At 35.0% G+C, this 23,233-nt stretch overlaps 1 protein-coding gene across 1 annotated transcript; it reads right to left on the bottom strand.

Moving 5' to 3' along the window:
* Nucleotides 1–1,639: 1,639 nt before the first annotated feature.
* Nucleotides 1,640–22,994, bottom strand: LOC117341400 (fibrocystin-L-like). Its single transcript, XM_033903250.1, has 11 exons — nucleotides 22,851–22,994; nucleotides 20,773–21,005; nucleotides 19,824–20,069; nucleotides 18,867–19,412; nucleotides 18,222–18,459; nucleotides 17,377–17,461; nucleotides 16,749–17,120; nucleotides 16,024–16,418; nucleotides 13,218–13,399; nucleotides 12,372–12,513; nucleotides 1,640–3,935 (listed from the first exon to the last, which is right to left on the bottom strand). Exons 1-8 carry the CDS (start codon nucleotides 22,922–22,924, stop codon nucleotides 16,083–16,085), a joined length of 2,130 nt encoding a protein of 709 aa, XP_033759141.1. The 5' UTR covers nucleotides 22,925–22,994; the 3' UTR covers nucleotides 1,640–3,935; nucleotides 12,372–12,513; nucleotides 13,218–13,399; nucleotides 16,024–16,082.
* Between the last annotated feature and the right edge of the window lie 239 nt (nucleotides 22,995–23,233).

Below are 23,233 nucleotides of genomic sequence, written 5' to 3' on the forward strand. Positions count from 1 at the left end.
CCTGTTGATTAAAATTCCTTGCGATCTGTTTATTGAGCACAAAGATGATATCAGAGCTGGTATTAAAAGTAGAAGTGAACAATGAGAATTTGTTTATAAATACTTCTAGATGTTCAAGATGACGTCTAACAAATATATCATAAAACAACCTAGGAAATTAAAGTTAATATACAGACTAATATCACAGCATACGATTATCTACAATCCAGGTCACAATATACACGTTTTCTGCTGTAAAAATGCAGTGTATTCTATTTTTTCATCTTTTTTGAATCCAAAATTATGATCTTATACACGTATGATTTAAGTTTTTTTATCTAGTAAATGTTCCTGTTTGTGTTGTGATTATCGGTTGATTTAAAGAAAAAAAAGTTGGCAAAAAACATGAATTGCTTCACAGTCCTAACCGTGGTCTCTCATTAGTTATCGATAAATACTTTAGTCCTCATTTTCTATCTAAAAATCATTTAACAGTCCTGACTCGTCACTACTTTGGTCCTGTGAATGATTATTTTATATGTTGTGACTTGAATAGTAAAACAAATATATCAGCCTATCAGAAGGAGATAAGTATTTGCTAGAGGCGCTATCGAAATCCCTACGGTAATTTTGCTATATTTTGACCTGGAAGATCATCTTATAACGCACACAGAAAGTAACTATTATAACGTTTGAATATATTTTCCAGCCCAAATTACATCGATGAAACATATTCCTTGTCTAAACGTAAAATAGAAACACTCCCCCCCCCCCCCCCCCCAAAAAAAGAAAAAATATGGACGATAATTCGTCATTTTATACTAGATGATTTGAGTATACATATGTATTACCAATTACAGTCTTCATACATAGCGTGACTTCGTTTTGATATCTGATGTAATTTGAGCTTTTTTAGACAATACAAATTTATATAAAACATACAACAAAAATTACTACCTAGCAACGCGATATTTACAGCATCATAAGATCTGAATTATTTCTGTAAATATATTTTGTTAAACCATACAACACGAAGATAAGTCTGACCGAATTGTTATACTAACGGAAACTGAAACTTCTTACTAAAATTGTTCACGACAAGTATTTAGAAATGATGTTCAGACAAATCAGCCTACAAATGTCAATGTAGATAATCGAAAAACTACAGTTAACGACTACAAATGTCAATGTAGATAGTCGAAAAACTACAGTTAACGACTACAAATGTCAATGTAGATAGTCGAAAAACTACAGTTAACGACTACAAATGTCAATGTAGATAGTCGAAAAACTACAGTTAACGACTACAAATGTCAATGTAGATAGTCGAAAAACTACAGTTAACGACTACAAATGTCAATGTAGATAGTCGAAAAACTACAGTTAAAGACTACAAATGTCAATGTAGATAGTCGAAAAACTAGTTAAAGACTACAAATGTCAATGTAGATAGTCGAAAAACTAGTTAAAGACTACAAATGTCAATGTAGATAGTCGAAAAACTAGTTAGAGACTACAAATGTCAATGTAGATAGTCGAAAAACTAGTTAAAGACTACAAATGTCAATGTAGATAGTCGAAAAACTACAGTTAGAGACTACAAATGTCAATGTAGATAGTCAAAAAACTACAGTTAAAGACTACAAATGTCAATGTAGATAGTCGAAAAACTACAGTTAGAGACTACAAATGTCAATGTAGATAGTCGAAAAACTACAGTTAAAGACTACAAATATCAATGTAGATAGTCGAAAAACTACAATTAAAGACTACAAATGTCAATGTAGATAGTCGAAAAACTAGTTAAAGACTACAAATGTCAATGTAGATAGTCGAAAAACTACAGTTAACGACTACAAATGTCAATGTAGATAGTCGAAAAACTACAGATAAAGACTACAAATGTCAATGTAGATAGTCGAAAAACTAGTTAAAGACTACAAATGTCAATGTAGATAGTCGAAAAACTAGTTAAAGACTACAAATGTCAATGTAGATAGTCGAAAAACTACAGATAAAGACTACAAATGTCAATGTAGATAGTCGAAAAACTACAGTTACAGCCTACAAATGTCAATGTAGATAGTCGAAAAACTACAGTTAACGACTACAAATGTCAATGTAGATAGTCGAAAAACTAGTTAAAGACTACAAATGTCAATGTAGATAGTCGAAAAACTAGTTAAAGACTACAAATGTCAATGTAGATAGTCGAAAAACTACAGTTAACGACTACAAATGTCAATGTAGATAGTCGAAAAACTACAGTTAACGACTACAAATGTCAATGTAGATAGTCGAAAAACTACAGATAAAGACTACAAATGTCAATGTAGATAGTCGAAAAACTACAGTTAACGACTACAAATGTCAATGTAGATAGTCGAAAAACTACAGTTAAAGACTACAAATGTCAATGTAGATAGTCGAAAAACTACAGTTACAGCCTACAAATGTCAATGTAGATAGTCGAAAAACTACAGTTAACGACTACAAATGTCAATGTAGATAGTCGAAAAACTAGTTAAAGACTACAAATGTCAATGTAGATAGTCGAAAAACTAGTTAAAGACTACAAATGTCAATGTAGATAGTCGAAAAACTACAGTTAACGACTACAAATGTCAATGTAGATAGTCGAAAAACTACAGTTAAAGACCACAAATGTCAATGTAGATAGTCGAAAAACTACAGTTAAAGACTGAAACAGGCAAATTGTCAACATTTATACGAATTATGTCATATGACTTCCTTTAAAAATATGAATAGGAGCCATGGCGTTAACAACGATAAATCACAATTTTAGTAAGAAGTTTCAGTTTCCGTTAGTATAACATGATCTATGAACAGTCAGTAAAAAACACCAAATTCAAACGAATATAGTATAATAATAGTATAAACACATATAATTAATAACAAAACTAATCTTGGGTATTCATCGTGTCTCCATGGTGACGACACGATATATAGATATATATAATATCACAGATATGGAAATGTGAGTGACATACCTGGTCACTACAGATTATTGACCAGTTGTGTCCCGCCTAAATATGCATGATCAGCAATTTACAGATAATATCTTTAGTTGAACCGCATTGACGTTTAGCAATGCGAAATATGTTTTCATCAAATAAGGTCAAACATGAACTAACACGCCATTTGTTTGATGAATAGACGTTGTCTTTTTGGATGTAACGCTGTATAAAATGCTAATACTAGGACTTCATTTGATTAAAATAAAAATAAAGTCATGCTTTAACAGATGCGTTTATGTTATACCAGTGTCGGGATATGTTTATATCTCACTCTGAATAAAAAAAATGCAAAAATTGTCAGTAATACATGTTGTTACTTGCTTGAGATTGTACCGGTATCTGTATATTATAGTTATGTTTACTTCTTAATAAATAGCTACAAACAATGTTATTACTCTACTTTGTCTATTATGACCTAATAAAAAAAAAAATCCGAAATCTTAATGATTGTGTTTGAATGAAAATTTCATCTGCTCAAATTAAGATGGATAGAACCAAAATATTTCTTAAACTCTAATAACTGAAAGTTTACGAAAAAAAAAATTCCGAATATTCAGTTACTGGTATAATTCCAGGTAAAATTGATTAATGTAAAAAGACGACCCCATACATGTATTTCGTTACTAGTTATAGGTCATATATTGGTGTAACATTGCTGTTTGTCCGTTCCTCAAATGTCTGCCCCTCCAAATGTGTTCGGGTTGGCCGCTGACAGGCTGGTAATTATTTTTCATCAAATGTTTGTCCCTCTGGGGGTTTCCGAGCTGACCGATGACAGAGTAGCGGTTGTGTTTTCCCTTGTGCTGTAGCGGGGAGGTCTTGCCATCATCGTGGACACAGGAGCAGAGACGTTCATAAAGGACTTCTCACGGAACAGGATATCGTCAATATCCTGCTTGTACTTTTGATTCTGGACGTCTGTAAGTAGAATCCACAAATAACATCACTTATAATGATGACATATTGAAATACAATGTTAAAGTCATACAAACGTAACATCTTATGTAAAGTCATACAAACGTAACATCTTATGTAAAGTCATACAAACGTAACATATTATGGTAAAGTCTTACAAACGTAACATCTTATGGTAAAGTCATACAAACGTAACATCTTATGGTAAAGTCATACAAACGTAACATCTTATGGTAAAGTCATACAAACGTAACATCTTATTGTAAAGTCATACAAACGTAACATCTTATGTAAAGTCATACAAACGTAACATCTTATGGTAAAGTCATACCAACGTAACATCTTATGGTAAAGTCATACACACGTAACATATTATGGTAAAGTCATACAAACGTAACATATTATGGTAAAGTCATACACACGTAACATATTATGGTAAAGTCATACAAACGTAACATATTATGGTAAAGTCATACAAACGTTACATCTTATGTAAAGTCATATAAACGTAACATCTTATGTAAAGTCATACAAACGTAACATCTTATGGTAAAGTCATACAAACGTAACATCTTATGGTAAGTCATACAAACGTAACATCTTATGGTAAAGTCATACAAACGTAACATATTATGGTAAAGTCATACAAACGTAACATCTTATGGTAAAGTCATACAAACGTAACATCTTATGGTAAAGTCATACAAACGTAACATATTATGGTAAAGTCATACAAACGTAACATCTTATGGTAAAGTCATACAAACGTAACATCTTATGGTAAAGTCATACAAACGTAACATCTTATGGTAAAGTCATGTAAACGTAACATCTTATGTAAAATCATACAAACGTAACATGTTATGGTAAAGTCATACAAACGTAACATATTATGGTAAAGTCATACAAACGTAACATCTTATGTAAAGTCATACAAACGTAACATCTTATGGTAAAGTCATACAAACGTAACATCATATGGTAAAGTCATACAAACGTAACACCTTATGGTAAAGTCATACAAACGTAACATCTTATGGTAATGTCATACAAACGTAACATCTTATGGTAAAGTCATACAAACGTAACATCATATGGTAAAGTCATACAAACGTAACACCTTATGGTAAAGTCATACAAACGTAACATCTTATGGTAATGTCATACAAACGTAACATCTGATGTTAAAGTGGTGCAAACGTAATATCTTATGGTAAAGCTTTAACCAGCGTCCCCCCATTAACTATAGACGAATTGTATCGCTTTTCGCGAATAGACGATCAATGTTTTTTATCGGGTTTGACGCTCTTAATACAGCTCAGGTGAAGGGAGGAATTATCTCGATAAACGATTTATTAAAAGCGTACAGGCCAGATCTAGGGTCATAAAAGACAGAAGAGAACAAATATAATCGTACGTATTTCGGTGTAATTGCACTTTATATCTTACATCAGTGTTCTCGTTAATTTGCCGTCCTTAAATGACCTGATGAGTCTACAGGAAGTACAACAGTAACAACAAATGGTTTCATTTCATGTTGTTATTGTTAGCATGTCGATATTTGTTGTATGGTTTTGTTAGCCTGTCGATATTTGTTGTATGGTTTTGTTAGCCTGTCGATATTTGTTGTATGGTTTTGTTAGCCTGTCGATATTTGTTGAATGGTTTTGTTAGCCTGTCGATATGTGTTGTATGGTTTTGTTAGCCTGTCGATATTTGTTGTATGGTTTTGTTAGCATGTCGATATTTGTTGTATGGTTTTGTTAGCCTGGCGATATTTGTTTTATGGTTTTGTTAGCCTGTCGATATTTGTTGTATGATTTTGTTAGCCTGTCGATATTTGTTGAATGATTTTGTTAGCCTGTCGATATTTGTTGTGTGGTTTTGTTAGCATATCGATATTTGTTGTATGGTTTTGTTAGCATATCGATATTTGTTGTATGGTTTTGTTAGCCTGGCGATATTTGTTTTATGGTTTTGTTAGCCTGTCGATATTTGTTGTATGATTTTGTTAGCATATCGATATTTGTTGTATGGTTTTGTTAGCCTGTCGATATTTGTTGTATGGTTTTCTTAGCATGTCGATATTTGTTGTATGGTTTTGTTAGCATGTCGATATTTGTTGTATGGTTTTGTTAGCATGTCGATATTTGTTGTATGGTTTTGTTAGCATGTCGATATTTGTTGTATGGTTTTGTTAGCATGTCGATATTTGTTGTATGGTTTTGTTAGCCTGTCGATATTTGTTGTATGGTTTTGTTAGCATGTCGATATTTGTTGTATGGTTTTGTTAGCATGTCGATATTTGTTGTATGGTTTTGTTAGCCTGTCGATATTTGTTGTATGGTTTTGTTAGCATGTGGATATTTGTTGTATGGTTTTGTTAGCCTGTCGATATTTGTTGTATGGTTTTGTTAGCATGTCGATATTTGTTGTATGGTTTTGTTAGCATGTCGATATTTGTTGTATGGTTTTGTTAGCATGTCGATATTTGTTGTATGGTTTTGTTAGCCTGTCGATATTTGTTGTATGGTTTTGTTAGCATGTGGATATTTGTTGTATGGTTTTGTTAGCATGTCGATATTTGTTGTATGGTTTTGTTAGCATGTCGATATTTGTTGTATGGTTTTGTTAGCATGTCGATATTTGTTGTATGGTTTTGTTAGCCTGTCGATATTTGTTGTATGATTTTGTTAGCTTTTCGATATTTGTGGTATGGTTTTGTTAGCATGTCGATATTTGTTGTATGATTTTGTTAGCATGTCGATATTTGTTGTATGGTTTTGTTAGCATGTCGATATTTGTTGTATGATTTTGTTAGCCTGTCGATATTTGTTGTATGGTTTTGTTAGCATGTCGATATTTGTTGTATGGTTTTGTTAGCATGTCGATATTTGTTGTATGGTTTTGTTAGCATGTCGATATTTGTTGTATGGTTTTGTTAGCCTGTCGATATTTGTTGTATGGTTTTGTTAGCATGTCGATATTTGTTGTATGGTTTTGTTAATCTGACGGTATTTGTTGTATGATTTTGTTAGCCTGTCGATATTTGTTGTATGATTTTGTTAGCCTGCCTCTCGATATTTGTTGTATGGTTTTATTAGCATGTCGATATTTGTTGTATGGTTTAATTAGCATGTCGATATTTGTTGTATGATTTTGTTAGCATATCGATATTTGTTGTATGATTTTGTTAGCCTGTCGATATTTGTTGTATGGTTTTGTTAGCCTGTCGAGATTTGTTGTATGGTTTTGTTAGCCTGGCGATATTTGTTCTTTGGTTTTGTTAGCCTGTCGATATTTGTTGTATGATTTTGTTAGCCTGTCGATATTTGTTGTATGATTTTGTTAGCATGTCGATATTTGTTGTATGGTTTTGTTAGCATGTCGATATTTGTTGTATGATTTTGTTAGCCTGTCGATATTTGTTGTATGGTTTTGTTAGCATGTCGATATTTGTTGTATGGTTTTGTTAGCATGTCGATATTTGTTGTATGGTTTTGTTAGCATGTCGATATTTGTTGTATGGTTTTGTTAGCCTGTCGATATTTGTTGTATGGTTTTGTTAGCATGTCGATATTTGTTGTATGGTTTTGTTAATCTGACGGTATTTGTTGTATGATTTTGTTAGCCTGTCGATATTTGTTGTATGATTTTGTTAGCCTCTCGATATTTGTTGTATGGTTTTATTAGCATGTCGATATTTGTTGTATGGTTTAATTAGCATGTCGATATTTGTTGTATGATTTTGTTAGCATATCGATATTTGTTGTATGATTTTGTTAGCCTGGCGATATTTGTTCTTTGGTTTTGTTAGCCTGTCGATATTTGTTGTATGGTTTTGTTAGCATGTCGATATTTGTTGTATGGTTTTGTTAGCCTGTCGATATTTGTTGTATGGTTTTGTTAGCATGTCGATATTTGTTGTATGGTTTTGTTAGCCTGGCGATATTTGTTTTATGGTTTTGTTAGCCTGTCGATATTTGTTGTATGATTTTGTTAGCCTGTCGATATTTGTTGAATGATTTTGTTAGCCTGTCGATATTTGTTGTGTGGTTTTGTTAGCATATCGATATTTGTTGTATGGTTTTGTTAGCATATCGATATTTGTTGTATGGTTTTGTTAGCCTGGCGATATTTGTTTTATGGTTTTGTTAGCCTGTCGATATTTGTTGTATGATTTTGTTAGCATGTCGATATTTGTTGTATGGTTTTGTTAGCCTGTCGATATTTGTTGTATGGTTTTGTTAGCATGTCGATATTTGTTGTATGGTTTGTTAGCATGTCGATATTTGTTGTATGGTTTTGTTAGCATGTCGATATTTGTTGTATGGTTTTGTTAGCATGTCGATATTTGTTGTATGGTTTTGTTAGCATGTCGATATTTGTTGTATGGTTTTGTTAGCATGTCGATATTTGTTGTATGGTTTTGTTAGCCTGTCGATATTTGTTGTATGGTTTTGTTAGCATGTCGATATTTGTTGTATGGTTTTGTTAGCATGTCGATATTTGTTGTATGGTTTTGTTAGCCTGTCGATATTTGTTGTATGGTTTTGTTAGCATGTCGATATTTGTTGTATGGTTTTGTTAGCCTGTCGATATTTGTTGTATGGTTTTGTTAGCATGTCGATATTTGTTGTATGGTTTTGTTAGCATGTCGATATTTGTTGTATGGTTTTGTTAGCATGTCGATATTTGTTGTATGGTTTTGTTAGCATGTCGATATTTGTTGTATGGTTTTGTTAGCATGTCGATATTTGTTGTATGGTTTTGTTAGCCTGTCGATATTTGTTGTATGGTTTTGTTAGCATGTGGATATTTGTTGTATGGTTTGTTAGCATGTCGATATTTGTTGTATGGATTTTGTTAGCATGTCGATATTTGTTGTATGGTTTTTGTTAGCATGTCGATATTTGTTGTAGGATTTTGTTAGCATGTCGATATTTGTTGTATGATTTTGTTAGCATGTCGATATTTGTTGTATGATTTTGTTAGCATGTCGATATTTGTTGTATGGATTTTGTTAGCCTGTCGATATTTGTTGTATGGTTTGTTAGCCTGTCGATATTTGTTGTATGGTTTTGTTAGCATGTCGATATTTGTTGTATGGTTTTGTTAGCCTGTCGATATTTGTTGTATGATTTTGTTAGCCTGTCGATATTTGTTGTATGATTTTGTTAGCATGTCGATATTTGTTGTATGGTTTTGTTAGCATGTCGATATTTGTTGTATGATTTTGTTAGCATGTCGATATTTGTTGTATGATTTTGTTAGCATATCGATATTTGTTGTATGATTTTGTTAGCCTGTCGATATTTGTTGTATGGTTTTGTTAGCCTGTCGAGATTTGTTGTATGGTTTTGTTAGCCTGGCGATATTTGTTCTTTGGTTTTGTTAGCCTGTCGATATTTGTTGTATGATTTTGTTAGCCTGTCGATATTTGTTGTATGATTTTGTTAGCATGTCGATATTTGTTGTATGGTTTTGTTAGCATGTCGATATTTGTTGTATGATTTTGTTAGCCTGTCGATATTTGTTGTATGGTTTTGTTAGCATGTCGATATTTGTTGTATGGTTTTGTTAGCATGTCGATATTTGTTGTATGGTTTTGTTAGCCTGTCGATATTTGTTGTATGGTTTTGTTAGCCTGTCGATATTTGTTGTATGGTTTTGTTAGCATGTCGATATTTGTTGTATGGTTTTGTTAATCTGACGGTATTTGTTGTATGATTTTGTTAGCCTGTCGATATTTGTTGTATGATTTTGTTAGCCTGTCGATATTTGTTGTATGGTTTTATTAGCATGTCGATATTTGTTGTATGGTTTAATTAGCATGTCGATATTTGTTGTATGATTTTGTTAGCATATCGATATTTGTTGTATGATTTTGTTAGCCTGGCGATATTTGTTCTTTGGTTTTGTTAGCCTGTCGATATTTGTTGTATGGTTTTGTTAGCATGTCGATATTTGTTGTATGGTTTTGTTAGCCTGGCGATATTTGTTTTATGGTTTTGTTAGCCTGTCGATATTTGTTGTATGATTTTGTTAGCCTGTCGATATTTGTTGAATGATTTTGTTAGCCTGTCGATATTTGTTGTGTGGTTTTGTTAGCATATCGATATTTGTTGTATGGTTTTGTTAGCATATCGATATTTGTTGTATGGTTTTGTTAGCCTGGCGATATTTGTTTTATGGTTTTGTTAGCCTGTCGATATTTGTTGTATGATTTTGTTAGCATATCGATATTTGTTGTATGGTTTTGTTAGCCTGTCGATATTTGTTGTATGGTTTTGTTAGCATGTCGATATTTGTTGTATGGTTTTGTTAGCATGTCGATATTTGTTGTATGGTTTTGTTAGCATGTCGATATTTGTTGTATGGTTTTGTTAGCATGTCGATATTTGTTGTATGGTTTTGTTAGCATGTCGATATTTGTTGTATGGTTTTGTTAGCATGTCGATATTTGTTGTATGGTTTTGTTAGCCTGTCGATATTTGTTGTATGGTTTTGTTAGCATGTCGATATTTGTTGTATGGTTTTGTTAGCATGTCGATATTTGTTGTATGGTTTTGTTAGCCTGTCGATATTTGTTGTATGGTTTTGTTAGCATGTCGATATTTGTTGTATGGTTTTGTTAGCCTGTCGATATTTGTTGTATGGTTTTGTTAGCATGTCGATATTTGTTGTATGGTTTTGTTAGCATGTCGATATTTGTTGTATGGTTTTGTTAGCATGTCGATATTTGTTGTATGGTTTTGTTAGCCTGTCGATATTTGTTGTATGGTTTTGTTAGCATGTCGATATTTGTTGTATGGTTTTGTTAGCATGTCGATATTTGTTGTATGGTTTTGTTAGCATGTCGATATTTGTTGTATGGTTTTGTTAGCATGTCGATATTTGTTGTATGGTTTGTTAGCATGTCGATATTTGTTGTATGATTTTGTTAGCCTGTCGATATTTGTTGTATGGTTTTGTTAGCATGTCGATATTTGTTGTATGGTTTTGTTAGCATGTCGATATTTGTTGTATGGTTTTGTTAGCATGTCGATATTTGTTGTATGGTTTTGTTAGCCTGTCGATATTTGTTGTATGGTTTTGTTAGCCTGTCGATATTTGTTGTATGGTTTTGTTAGCATGTCGATATTTGTTGTATGGTTTTGTTAGCATGTCGATATTTGTTGTATGGTTTTGTTAGCCTGTCGATATTTGTTGTATGGTTTTGTTAGCCTGTCGATATTTGTTGTATGGTTTTGTTAGCATGTCGATATTTGTTGTATGGTTTTGTTAGCCTGTCGATATTTGTTGTATGGTTTTGTTAGCCTGTCGATATTTGTTGTATGGTTTTGTTAGCATGTCGATATTTGTTGTATGATTTTGTTAGCCTGTCGATATTTGTTGTATGGTTTTGTTAGCCTGTCGAGATTTGTTGTATGGTTTTGTTAGCCTGGCGATATTTGTTCTTTGGTTTTGTTAGCCTGTCGATATTTGTTGTATGGTTTTGTTAGCATGTCGATATTTGTTGTATGGTTTTGTTAGCCTGTCGATATTTGTTGTATGGTTTTGTTAGCATGTCGATATTTGTTGAATGATTTTGTTAGCATGTCGATATTTGTTGTATGGTTTTGTTAGTCTGTCGATATTTGTTGTATGGTTTTGTTAGCATGTCGATATTTGTTGTTTGGTTTTGTTAGCCTGTCGATATTTGTTGTATGGTTTTGTTAGCCTATCGATATTTGTTGTATGGTTTTGTTAGCCTATCGATATTTGTTGTATGGTTTTGTTAGCCTGTCGATATTTGTTGTATGGTTTTGTTAGCATGTCGATATTTGTTTTATGGTTTTGTTAGCCTGTCGATATTTGTTGTATGGTTTTGTTAGCATGTCGATATTTGTTGAATGATTTTGTTAGCATGTCGATATTTGTTGTTTGGTTTTGTTAGCCTGTCGATATTTGTTGTATGGTTTTGTTAGCATGTCGATATTTGTTGTATAATTTTGTTAGCCTCTCGATATTTGTTGTATGGTTTTGTTAATCTGACGGTATTTGTTGTATGATTTTGTTAGCCTGTCGATATTTGTTGTATGATTTTGTTAGCCTCTCGATATTTGTTGTATGGTTTTATTAGCATGTCGATATTTGTTGTATGATTTTGTTAGCCTGTCGATATTTGTTGTATGATTTTGTTAGCCTGTCGATATTTGTTGTATGGTTTTGTTAGCATGTCGATATTTGTTGTATGGTTTTGTTAGCCTGTCGATATTTGTTGTATGGTTTTGTTAGCCTGTCGATATTTGTTGTATGGTTTTGTTAGCCTGTCGATATTTGTTGTATGATTTTGTTAGCATGTCGATATTTGTTGTATGGTTTTGTTAGCCTGTCGATATTTGTTGTATGGTTTTGTTAGCCTGTCGATATTTGTTGTATTAGTTGATAACATACCTCCTGTTTGTGTCTTGGGATGGATCTTGAATTTCCAGAGACAGAAGAAGACGATAGCAGCAATAAGACACAATCCAGCCACGACACAAGCGATGATGATGTAGATGATCAACTTCGTTTGCTCATTTTCCTCGTCTGGTTTCTGACAATAAACAAATGATTTCCTTGGAGCTATCTCAGTTTGACTGTATTCCTTCTGTCATTGATATCAACATCTTGTTAAATTTTTTATCATGTTTCATCATTTAATTCCAATAAGTTCAAGAATAAAGTACAATTATCATACTTTTAATTAACATTTTTTCAATAGAGTCAGAGAATGTCATTCCGGGCCAATAATAGTGGCCTAAATACGAACAATGCAAAACAAACGAAAAACATAAACGGCAAAAGCTTTCGTGTAACCCTATATGAAACACAAGAAAATCCGAGATCCAGATTCGCTTGCTTGAATACTTGAAAGATTTTGAAAACAAAATCATAAAAAAACAATATTTAGAAGGTGTGTTACATATGCCGTTCGTTGATAAAGAATTGCGTCTTCCTCACGCAAAAGTGATCCGGGACAAATTATATCATATTCCCTCTTCAGAAGGACCTTAAAAATGATAATTTCCCCCGATAATGCTCCAGATCATATTATTAAATTCCACATACTAGTACCGAAGACAAAATCAAAAACGGTCAAAATACTTAATTACCCTTTAGTTTAGTCCGTGATATACTTTTCGTTTTGACTATCTTTATTGTTTCATGTCCATACATTACTTCCGTTGTTGGCCACAAAAACAATATATATGTTTAATCAAACGGAACAAGTCATCAGTTGTACCGACATTGACTCACCTTGGTACCACACGAGCTACCATAAAATGACACTCCATTCACATCGAGGTAGCCGGAGAAAACAAGGTTAGTTCCTCCGTAGTTGAAGTTATCACCATCGTCAATGGATGAACAGACGGAGTAAATAGTGTTGTTGACATCAGCAACACCTCCTTCCACTGTAAACGTTACAATGATGCTCCCTAGAAAAAAAAACACATTTCAAAGGGTTAGGTAACAATTGTCGTGTCAGAACTCCTCGGACGGTAAGGTGTCGTTAAACGTCCTATAAATAGCTATAAATAGAATAGCTATAAATAGATAGGGGTGTTAAAGGACACCCTACTCTCTGTGTGAGATGATTGTGGTTAAAGTATACCTTGTGAGGCTGTGATATGTTTGTGTTTACGTAATTGTGATTGTGGTTAAAGTATACCTTGTGAGGCTGTGATATGTTTGTGTTTACGTTATTGTGATTGTGGTTAAAGTATACCTTGTGAGGCTGTGATATGTTTGTGTTCACGTAATTGTGATTGTGGTTAAAGTATACCTTGTGAGGCTGTGATATGTTTGTGTTTACGTAATTGTGCTTGTGGTTAAAGTATACCTTGTGAGGCTGTGATATGTTTGTGTTTACGTAATTGTGATTGTGGTTAAAGTATACCTTGTGAGGCTGTGATATGTTTGTGTTTACGTAATTGTGATTGTGGTTAAAGTATACCTTGTGAGGCTGTGATATGTTTGTGTTTACGTAATTGTGATTGTGGTTAAAGTATACCTTGTGAGGCTGTGATATGTTTGTGTTTACGTAATTGTGATTGTGGTTAAAGTATACCTTGTGAGGCTGTGATATGTTTGTGTTTACGTGATTGTGATTGTGGTTAAAGTATACCTTGTGAGGCTGTGATATGTTTGTGTTTACGTGATTGTGATTGTGGTTAAAGTATACCTTGTGAGGCTGTGATATGTTTGTGTTTACGTGATTGTGATTGTGGTTAAAGTATACCTTGTGAGGCTGTGATATGTTTGTGTTTACGTAATTGTGATTGTGGTTAAAGTATACCTTGTGAGGCTGTGATATGTTTGTGTTCACGTGATTGTGATTGTGGTTAAAGTATACCTTGTGAGGCCGTGATATGTTTGTGTTTACGTAATTGTGATTGTGGTTAAAGTATACCTTGTGAGGCTGTGATATGCTTGTGTTTACGTAATTGTGATTGTGGTTAAAGTATACCTTGTGAGGCTGTGATATGTATGTGTTTACGTAATTGTGATTGTGGTTAAAGTATACCTTGTGAGGCTGTGATATGTTTGTGTTTACGTAATTGTGATTGTGGTTAAAGTATACCTTGTGAGGCTGTGATATGTTTGTGTTTACGTAATTGTGATTGTGGTTAAAGTATACCTTGTGAGGCTGTGATATGCTTGTGTTTACGTAATTGTGATTGTGGTTAAAGTATACCTTGTGAGGCTGTGATATGTATGTGTTTACGTAATTGTGATTGTGGTTAAAGTATACCTTGTGAGGCTGTGATATGTTTGTGTTTACGTAATTGTGATTGTGGTTAAAGTATACCTTGTGAGGCTGTGATATGTTTGTGTTTACGTAATTGTGCTTGTGGTTAAAGTATACCTTGTGAGGCTGTGATATGTTTGTGTTTACGTAATTGTGATTGTGGTTAAAGTATACCTTGTGAGGCTGTGATATGTTTGTGTTTACGTAATTGTGATTGTGGTTAAAGTTTACCTTGTGAGGCTGTGATATGTTTGTGTTTACGTAATTGTGATTGTGGTTAAAGTTTACCTTGTGAGGCTGTGATATGTTTGTGTTTACGTAATTGTGATTGTGGTTAAAGTATACCTTGTGAGGCTGTGATATGTTTGTGTTTACGTAATTGTGATTGTGGTTAAAGTATACCTTGTGAGGCCGTGATATGTTTGTGTTTACGTAATTGTGATTGTGGTTAAAGTATACCTTGTGAGGCTGTGATATGTTTGTGTTTACGTAATTGTGATTGTGGTTAAAGTATACCTTGTGAGGCTGTGATATGTTTGTGTTTACGTAATTGTGCTTGTGGTTAAAGTATACCTTGTGAGGCTGTGATATGTTTGTGTTTACGTAATTGTGATTGTGGTTAAAGTATACCTTGTGAGGCTGTCATATGTTTGTGTTTACGTAATTGTGATTGTGGTTAAAGTATACCTTGTGAGGCTGTGATATGTTTGTGTTGACGTAATTGTGATTGTGCGAAACTAATTTCGACTTTGCAGTGCTACCTTACAAAAGCCTTCTGTCTGAGACATCCAGCAGGACTCTGAATTCGGTCATATTATACTAAAGACGACTTTATGGTAAGACACGTTAATATTACAATAATGGATCCACGGTTAGAATAAGTCTTACCATAATTAGGACATAGCCGTCATTACAAATATCCTAAGTGGTTGTTGATATCAGGTAAAAGGTAAAAAAGCTATTTATGTATCACTTTTATTTGAATATTGAATGGTAATATAATTATACAAATAAACATGCTCTCTGTTATAGTTTTGAGTTAGAATTATGGTTTCCATACGACAAGCTCACTTCCTTTGAATGTTTATTATACCCCTACGGGTTGGGGTTGATTTATTCCTTTTATAAATGTCAAAATTGTTGTACGAGAACAGAACCCAAACGTATCGGAATCACGTTGCTCTGGATGCTCTCTTCCTCTAGCTGGTGTAAAGATTAAAAAAGAATATCTTTGATATCTAGTAAGAAAATTGTGACTGTCTTGATATGTGGAGAGAATGTTTAACTCGGACAAAGAAGAAATCGACATACCCTCTCCAATTTCGAAGTTACGAAGCAACACCCTATCGAACATCTGGGAGATGAAGTCTTCAATATGTGCTGTGAATTTCGTGACGTTTTCTCCGACCACAAGTTTTGAAGTCTACGTCAAATTTCATTCTCATCAACTTGGACACCTGCGGTATGATATTTTCCTGGTCTGGTGAGATCACTCGAAAGGATACTGGCGTTTGTTCCTCATATTCCGCGGGGTCCGACTTTATACGAACAATTAGGAAATAGGAACCACGATGTGTAAAGTTCAAATTGTTGAAAACAGCCATTCCTGTCGCAGGGTCAAATGTCACTTCCTGTGATCCAGTCAGTGTACCATTGTTGTATGGAGAGATGGAGCCAAGTTCTATAGTTGCATTCCAGGTATGCCCCTGCAGATATGAATAGATGTTGACAAGTATGTGACATGTGATCTGGAGTTTTCAGCACGCTATTTTAATGATATGATCCATGAACACGAACAAAGCAGCATATTTGGTTATATAAACAAAGACAAATAATGTTTTAGTACGACTCTAACAAGAGCACCGCCATTGATTCAGGATATGCCCGTCTGACCCTATTCAATGGGCTCGAACGGGCACCAAACAAAGACATATACGCCTAAAAAGTTTAAGAACTAAAATGATGGTTGCCAAGGGAGATCCGATTAATTATACATATATATTTATATCAAACAAATTTTCCAGTGATGAACTTACCCGCCAGTCAATGTCATTAATGTCTAACTTGGTGACATTATCAACAAGTTTGACGTTGATGGAGGATAGACGCCCCGACACAGTTCTATCAGACTGTTCGTGGATTAACGGGACCACTGGGCGCCTTGGAAGGGTGAAGTTTGTCGTGACGAGGGTAAAACGAGTCAGATTTTGTGGATAAGTTACTGTGAACCTCAGTGCGAAGTTATCGCCGAAATGTGATACAGACAGGTCTGTGTAGTCGGCGATACCATTAACCACAGGAACAGAAACAGTTCCCATCAATGTCGCATTTGGGTTGTCTCCTCCTTCCAGTGTAGCAGTCACTCGCCAGGGGGAGATAACTGACCCTACTACAGCCATTGCCTCTCCCTTGAGTATAAGATTAAACATTAGTAAACTCGATATCGCAGAAATCATATCTTTGAATACGGTCGGAACGATATCGTTGCAAGGAAGAAGATACATAGTATGTTTCATAGTCAAAATAGTTTGTAATGGGCAATTAAATCGACTTTTAATCACCGTTGGGACTTCATTATTTTTAATACCACCATGTATCTCAGGATAATAACGAAACAATAAAAATAACATTTACGAAAACCAAGTTCATCGAAGGTGATCTTACGTTTTGATCTAGCATTTGTATCCTTGGTTGTGGAATGAAGCGTGCACCTTCGTGTAGAGGTCCTGGCGTAGTTAGAAAAGACATGCTACAAAGAAATTCACATTTGAAATATTTACCATTACGCAAAAATGTACCGCCCCTTCCCATGGAACTGCGACAAAACTATGATTTATAAGTCCATCAATGAAACACGTCCGAAGATCGTCTACCTTAGAATGGCAAAATTACATTAAACAAGGGGAAGAAAAGTCTAACGACTGACCTTTTTTTCAAATTATCGTCCTGTTATGTAGTGGATTCGCCCGTGTAGTACTTTTGTAATATATTACATATGTACATCCTAATGTAATATACCCTGGGGCGTTCTGCATTGGCAGAAACCGATTGTGACGTCATAATATGGACGTTTTGACTAATAATGAATTGTGAATAACATAATGGCGGTCTCCGTTTAATTAAAGCCCTCCGCATCTCGCCTATAACACCCGATTAAATACGTTTTACGATAAAAACTATCATACACTGGGTTCTGTTTTATATGACATTTTATAAAACTTATCAAGGTTCGCAAAATATATTAAAAGACTCCTATCAAAACATCTCAAAAGATAGTATAAAGAGTGTTGTTTGGCATTGATGGATGAATCTACGGAAATTGATTTCCTGCGATAAAGTTGACAGACTGGATGGGAACCAATAAGTCATTGGTTTAACTTACAAGGGACTAACAGATGACACAAGGGGGTGTTAGCTATAGCATTTATATATTTGATGACTTACAACCTGGACTAAGAAAGTGATGTATGTTTACTGTAAAATTTATAAACGTGAAATCAATACAGAACCTGTTTACTGTGCTGACCACCACCATGGTACGCTCCGTATCATTACTCTGGGCCGTCCAGTCGTCAGTCCCAGGTTCAGGAAGTGGCGAGCTGACAGCAACAGTAGCTTCAACTGAGAGGTTGAACAAGCTGGTTGCACCTTCCGTGGCCAAATCATTTGTAAGTGTGTTATAGACAGTGTCCAGTTCTGATGGACTCAAATCGCCTTCTTCTCCATTATTAGTGGCGTTGGTGCTATCTGTAGGAAGACGAATGTTAGAACAGCTGATGTAACAAGCACTGAATGCACTGCGCAATGTAAATATATACATGAATATTATACATGTATCTAGGAAAAACATTTATCTGCTTCAGAGTTCTTATTACGATGTAATGGGGTTAGATGGCAGGCATGTGGTAGCATGGAAAAGCAGGGTTATGTAAAAATGAAATGTCAGTCTATCGTGGACACCGTATTTATATAGTCGTTGTCAAGATATGAAAACCAACTGACAAAACTCCTCGCCTGCCTTCTGCCTCGGGAGAATCTGGTTTTTTTTGCTAAGATTTGTAAAGTAATACCGATATCATACGATCCCATGCTGCACCTCTTCACATATTAATATGAAAAGTTTAATACTGTGAGGTCACCTTCAATAAACTTACTTGAAATCGAGGCAGCAGGTTCGTTGCCGATGGCAAATGTGATGATGTCTGGCTGTGTCTCTCTTTTCTTTCGCCTCTTTGATGCCTCGCTCACAACACGGACAACTTTGATCTTATCCTTGTTGATATTCAGAAGCGCGGCCACATTTCCAATCAGATTCTCTAGAAAGAACTGGTTAACAGTCATGGGTGGTAATGTAAGGGACACTAAGATAAGCTTGTCCATTTTAATTTCAACAGGGTCACTTCCCCTGATGAGAACATATAGTTGTTGTTTATCCCAGTCGTAGAAGTTTGACCCGGATGGATCAGTGTCTATCAAGGGTACATACTGCCGTGGTGTGGAGGGAGTATGGTACTTGATCGTACCGTCAGCGTAGTGGGCATTCTTTGGTTGTACTTTGTCTCCATTGTGATACACAGACAGGGTATTAGAGACTTTGTAGTACAGGACGATGATGATGGCCTGAGAAGGGTTGGAATTTAGGAGGAAGAACCGCAGATGTTGTGGATTTGTACTGGAGAAATACATCTGATACTCAACACCTGTAAATATTTTATTTTATTAAAAGTGATAAATAAACAACATACATCAAGTTTTTATTCACGTTGGAATAGAAATAGTATATCATACTGAAAAAAAATATAAACACTATTCTAAAGAAAAAAATTCAGTGCCCTTAGCGTCTTCAAACATTAGGTTTCATGAAGATATCATCGTAGACGGACGCTTTTAGTGTCATCACATTTAAATATCCCCTGGACACGCTGACGTGACAACACAATCGGTCAATTTTAACACGCACAGTAGGCGAACCAATCTGTAATGCTGAATGTTAATCAGAGAGCAGACAGAACCTGTTTCAAAACCTTTAAATTCAGGCAACAACAATGAATTGAGGGAAAGTGTTGTCCAGATAGACGAGAAATGGTCTCCCTATATCTAACATCACCTACCTATGGCTACTACCACTGGAAAGGTTGATAGTCGTTTCTGACAGGTGTAGCCGGCGCACCATCCATGATCCTGTGGGCCATTTATCAAATCGATATAACCATTGCCTAGCATGGCTACAGGTCCGACCCGACGGGTTTCGGTATCCTTATCCATACTTTCTATCATGAGCATCGCGTGGTCCATCCCAGCACAATAATAGGCGTTCCATACTGTATCATTCCTGCACGACTGCTGTCTGCTGATACCTTAATCCGCAGGTGAATATCAAACATATTCCATTTTAGTATCTGACCATTTTTATAGAAAATTATAGAACATTATATCACCTTTAAATAAGAATTCAATAACATAGTAAATGCCGAAAAACTGCTTCATATTGCGTTTCCGTCAGTGTAAGACTCAGAGATCTAGAAAGGACGTCGGGAAAAAGTAAAATGAGTCTGAATGAACAAATGTTTAAAATATAGAATGGAAGGTGAAGCAAGCAAAAGAAACTTCCAGATTTAAATATATACGGATATTCGAACTTCGTAACCCTAAACGTTGAGTACAGTATCTAAACGTTTTCTTCAGGTTAGAAGGTATAGTTTGTGTGTGGATTGTCGTTTCTAACCATTGCCTACATATATCTCTGACGAATCCATATGTTGTTTGTAACCCAGTAAACATGACTTTCCTGCTACCTCCCGGGATCGATACGGGTACCGTTTTCAGTCCTCGTTAATATCTGAACTACCCCTGCTTGTGTACGGACTCCCGGGTTCGATACGGGTACCGTTTTCAGTCATCACGACTTTTCTACCTATCCTTTTCCTGTAAACAGACGCCTAGGTTCATTACGGGTACCGTTTTCAGTCATCACGACTTTTCTACCTATCCTTGTCCTGTAAACAGACGCCTGGGTTCAATACGGGTACCGTTTTCAGTCACCATGACTACCCTACCTACCTTTGCCTGTGAACAGATTCCTGAGTTCGATACGGGTACCATCGTATTCAGTCAGCATTACTTTAGGTATACGATAATCTCCTAATCCTCTTCGTCTGTCCCCATTCCAGGCCAAGGCCGACCGACCGATAATAGTACCCGGCCTTCCAGTGAATGTCCCATCTAAATCTTTAATAAGTGTCTGCTTCAAACCATCACAATCCATATCGACGCAGTCAGAAGGATTTATTTTTCTGTAAAACAGTTTCAATATTGACATAAAAAATGAAACCGTAACTCTTACTTGAAACCGTAACTCTTACCTTAAACCGTAACTCTTACCTTAAACCGTAACTCTTACATGAAATCGATAAAAGTTATTTACATTTTAACTTGACAAATTACAGGGTGAAGAAGACTGTTTCCTCTGGGAGAATAAGGGTGTTTTATATCGCCGACAACGCCCACTATACATTATAAAAATGCCAGGCAATTCCTCCCTGTAGGATACTCTGGACTGGCATAACGCCTTCTGCTATCAGTTTCAGATTGGTTGCTCCGATACGATAATGGTGGCAGACCTGCAGGATCGCGATTGTTTTTCAAGTTGTTTGATTTATATTTACCATTGTATGGCACTGCCACTATATAACCCTACCAATTCAGTTGTGAGTTCACCACCTTATGAACTGCTAACTGAAATTTGAATTTGAAAATTTAAAAAAAAAATCGCACGACAAATAAAAAATCGCAGATGGTAAATATAAGCATTGAACGGCTTTCAGTTGGCATTCATAGTCAATATGAATGCCAACTGGACAGAGGCAAATTCAACATGAAGCGCGCCGTTCAATGCTTAAATAAAGTATAGACAACCACAATTAGCTGCCGCCCCTATTTAACACCATTATGCTATATTCCTTTCCTCCTGTCTCTTCCTTTGTTTTGCATGGTGTTTTGGCCGGTGACTACTTGACACCGTCCTCATACGAATCTGGCCGATGCAACAACAATGAAGATGTGCAAACGTACGCCAGCTCTTTGTTCTACATTTGAGTAAAGCTATTCCGTCCATTTTAAATTAAGGAATATAAGTGATAATCACGCAAACCTTGAGAAAAGTAGACTTTTCGTAAGGACCTTATATGTTTTTTGCTAATATCCACCAAGTTAAATTTCAAGTATATCGACCTTGGCCCTAGAACACTTTGAATTCATCAGCATATTGAATACCACCATAGTTTGGAATTTCAGAATAGTTTGTCTTTTGTAATCCTAGAAAATCGGCGAAAACTGAAATGCTGTACCCGCGGTTTTTTTTTTTAGATTTGCACAATATGACGAATCACCGTGTTTATATCACGATTTGATCGGGATGTTTAGATAATTTTCAGAGACGAAAGTGCCGACGGACGGATTAAATGAAGGAAGAACTGACAGAAACTGCGATAAATATCGGTAGCGCATCAAGATGTTGAGCCCCAATATTCTAAGAAAACTAAATATACGTGACTGTATGGTTGTAAGGAGGCACCAACAAGTTAGTTTGAAATTAATTACTGAAATAAATAACTGATATCGGTCTCAATAGTAATGGTTCACAGATTCAATATCCAGACAATGTTAGACTGATATGAATTTTTTTCATTCAAATATATAATCACCACTAACCATGATATTTAATTGTCTCCATGTTTCAGGGGAAAATACAGAAATATACTTTTTATTAGATTACATTGATCTACAACTTACAACAGATAGCTTTTACAGCAGTACGACAAGTCTAAAGGTTCTTTCCGGGTTTGTTATATAACAAAACGTTGTACCATCTGAAAGTTGTTGACCTATATCACAAGATTTCTGTAAGCATAGCAACTTTTCATTTTAAATAATCGTCAGTGTTCTTATATATATATTCATATCGTTTAGTCTTCTCCCTGAATTGTTCATAAATTATGTGTTGATGGGCCGATAAGAATGTATAACTAACTAATATCAGGGACAGATCGCCTACACAGAGTCGAACACTTTGGAGACGTAAAAAATATTGTTCAAGGTTTGTTGAATTAAATGTGTTATGCCATAACATACAAGCTTACCCAAGATTTGGGAGGTGGAAGTAAACTCTGCTCTCATCATCCACATTTATTAATGTCATTTTACTGAGCTTCATTGGGTGACTGCAGTCATCGTTTTGCTTGTTAGTTGTAAAGACTTTGTCACGGACTCCACACCTAGTTCCAAAGTTAGCAACAGTCAGCCCTGTAAAAAAAGCATGCACGCATATTATCGACACCCACCTCTACCAAGCCAATCATCAACATATATCATCGACAGTCACCTCTACCAAACAATCATATAGGTATATCATCGACAGTCACCTCTACCAAACCATCATATAAGTATATCATCGACAGTCACCTCTACCAAACAATCATATAGGTATATCATCGACAGTCACCTCTACCAAACAATCATATAG

The sequence above is a fragment of the Pecten maximus genome, chromosome 13 (genome assembly GCF_902652985.1).
Source record: "Pecten maximus chromosome 13, xPecMax1.1, whole genome shotgun sequence".
Taxonomy (NCBI): domain Eukaryota; kingdom Metazoa; phylum Mollusca; class Bivalvia; order Pectinida; family Pectinidae; genus Pecten; species Pecten maximus.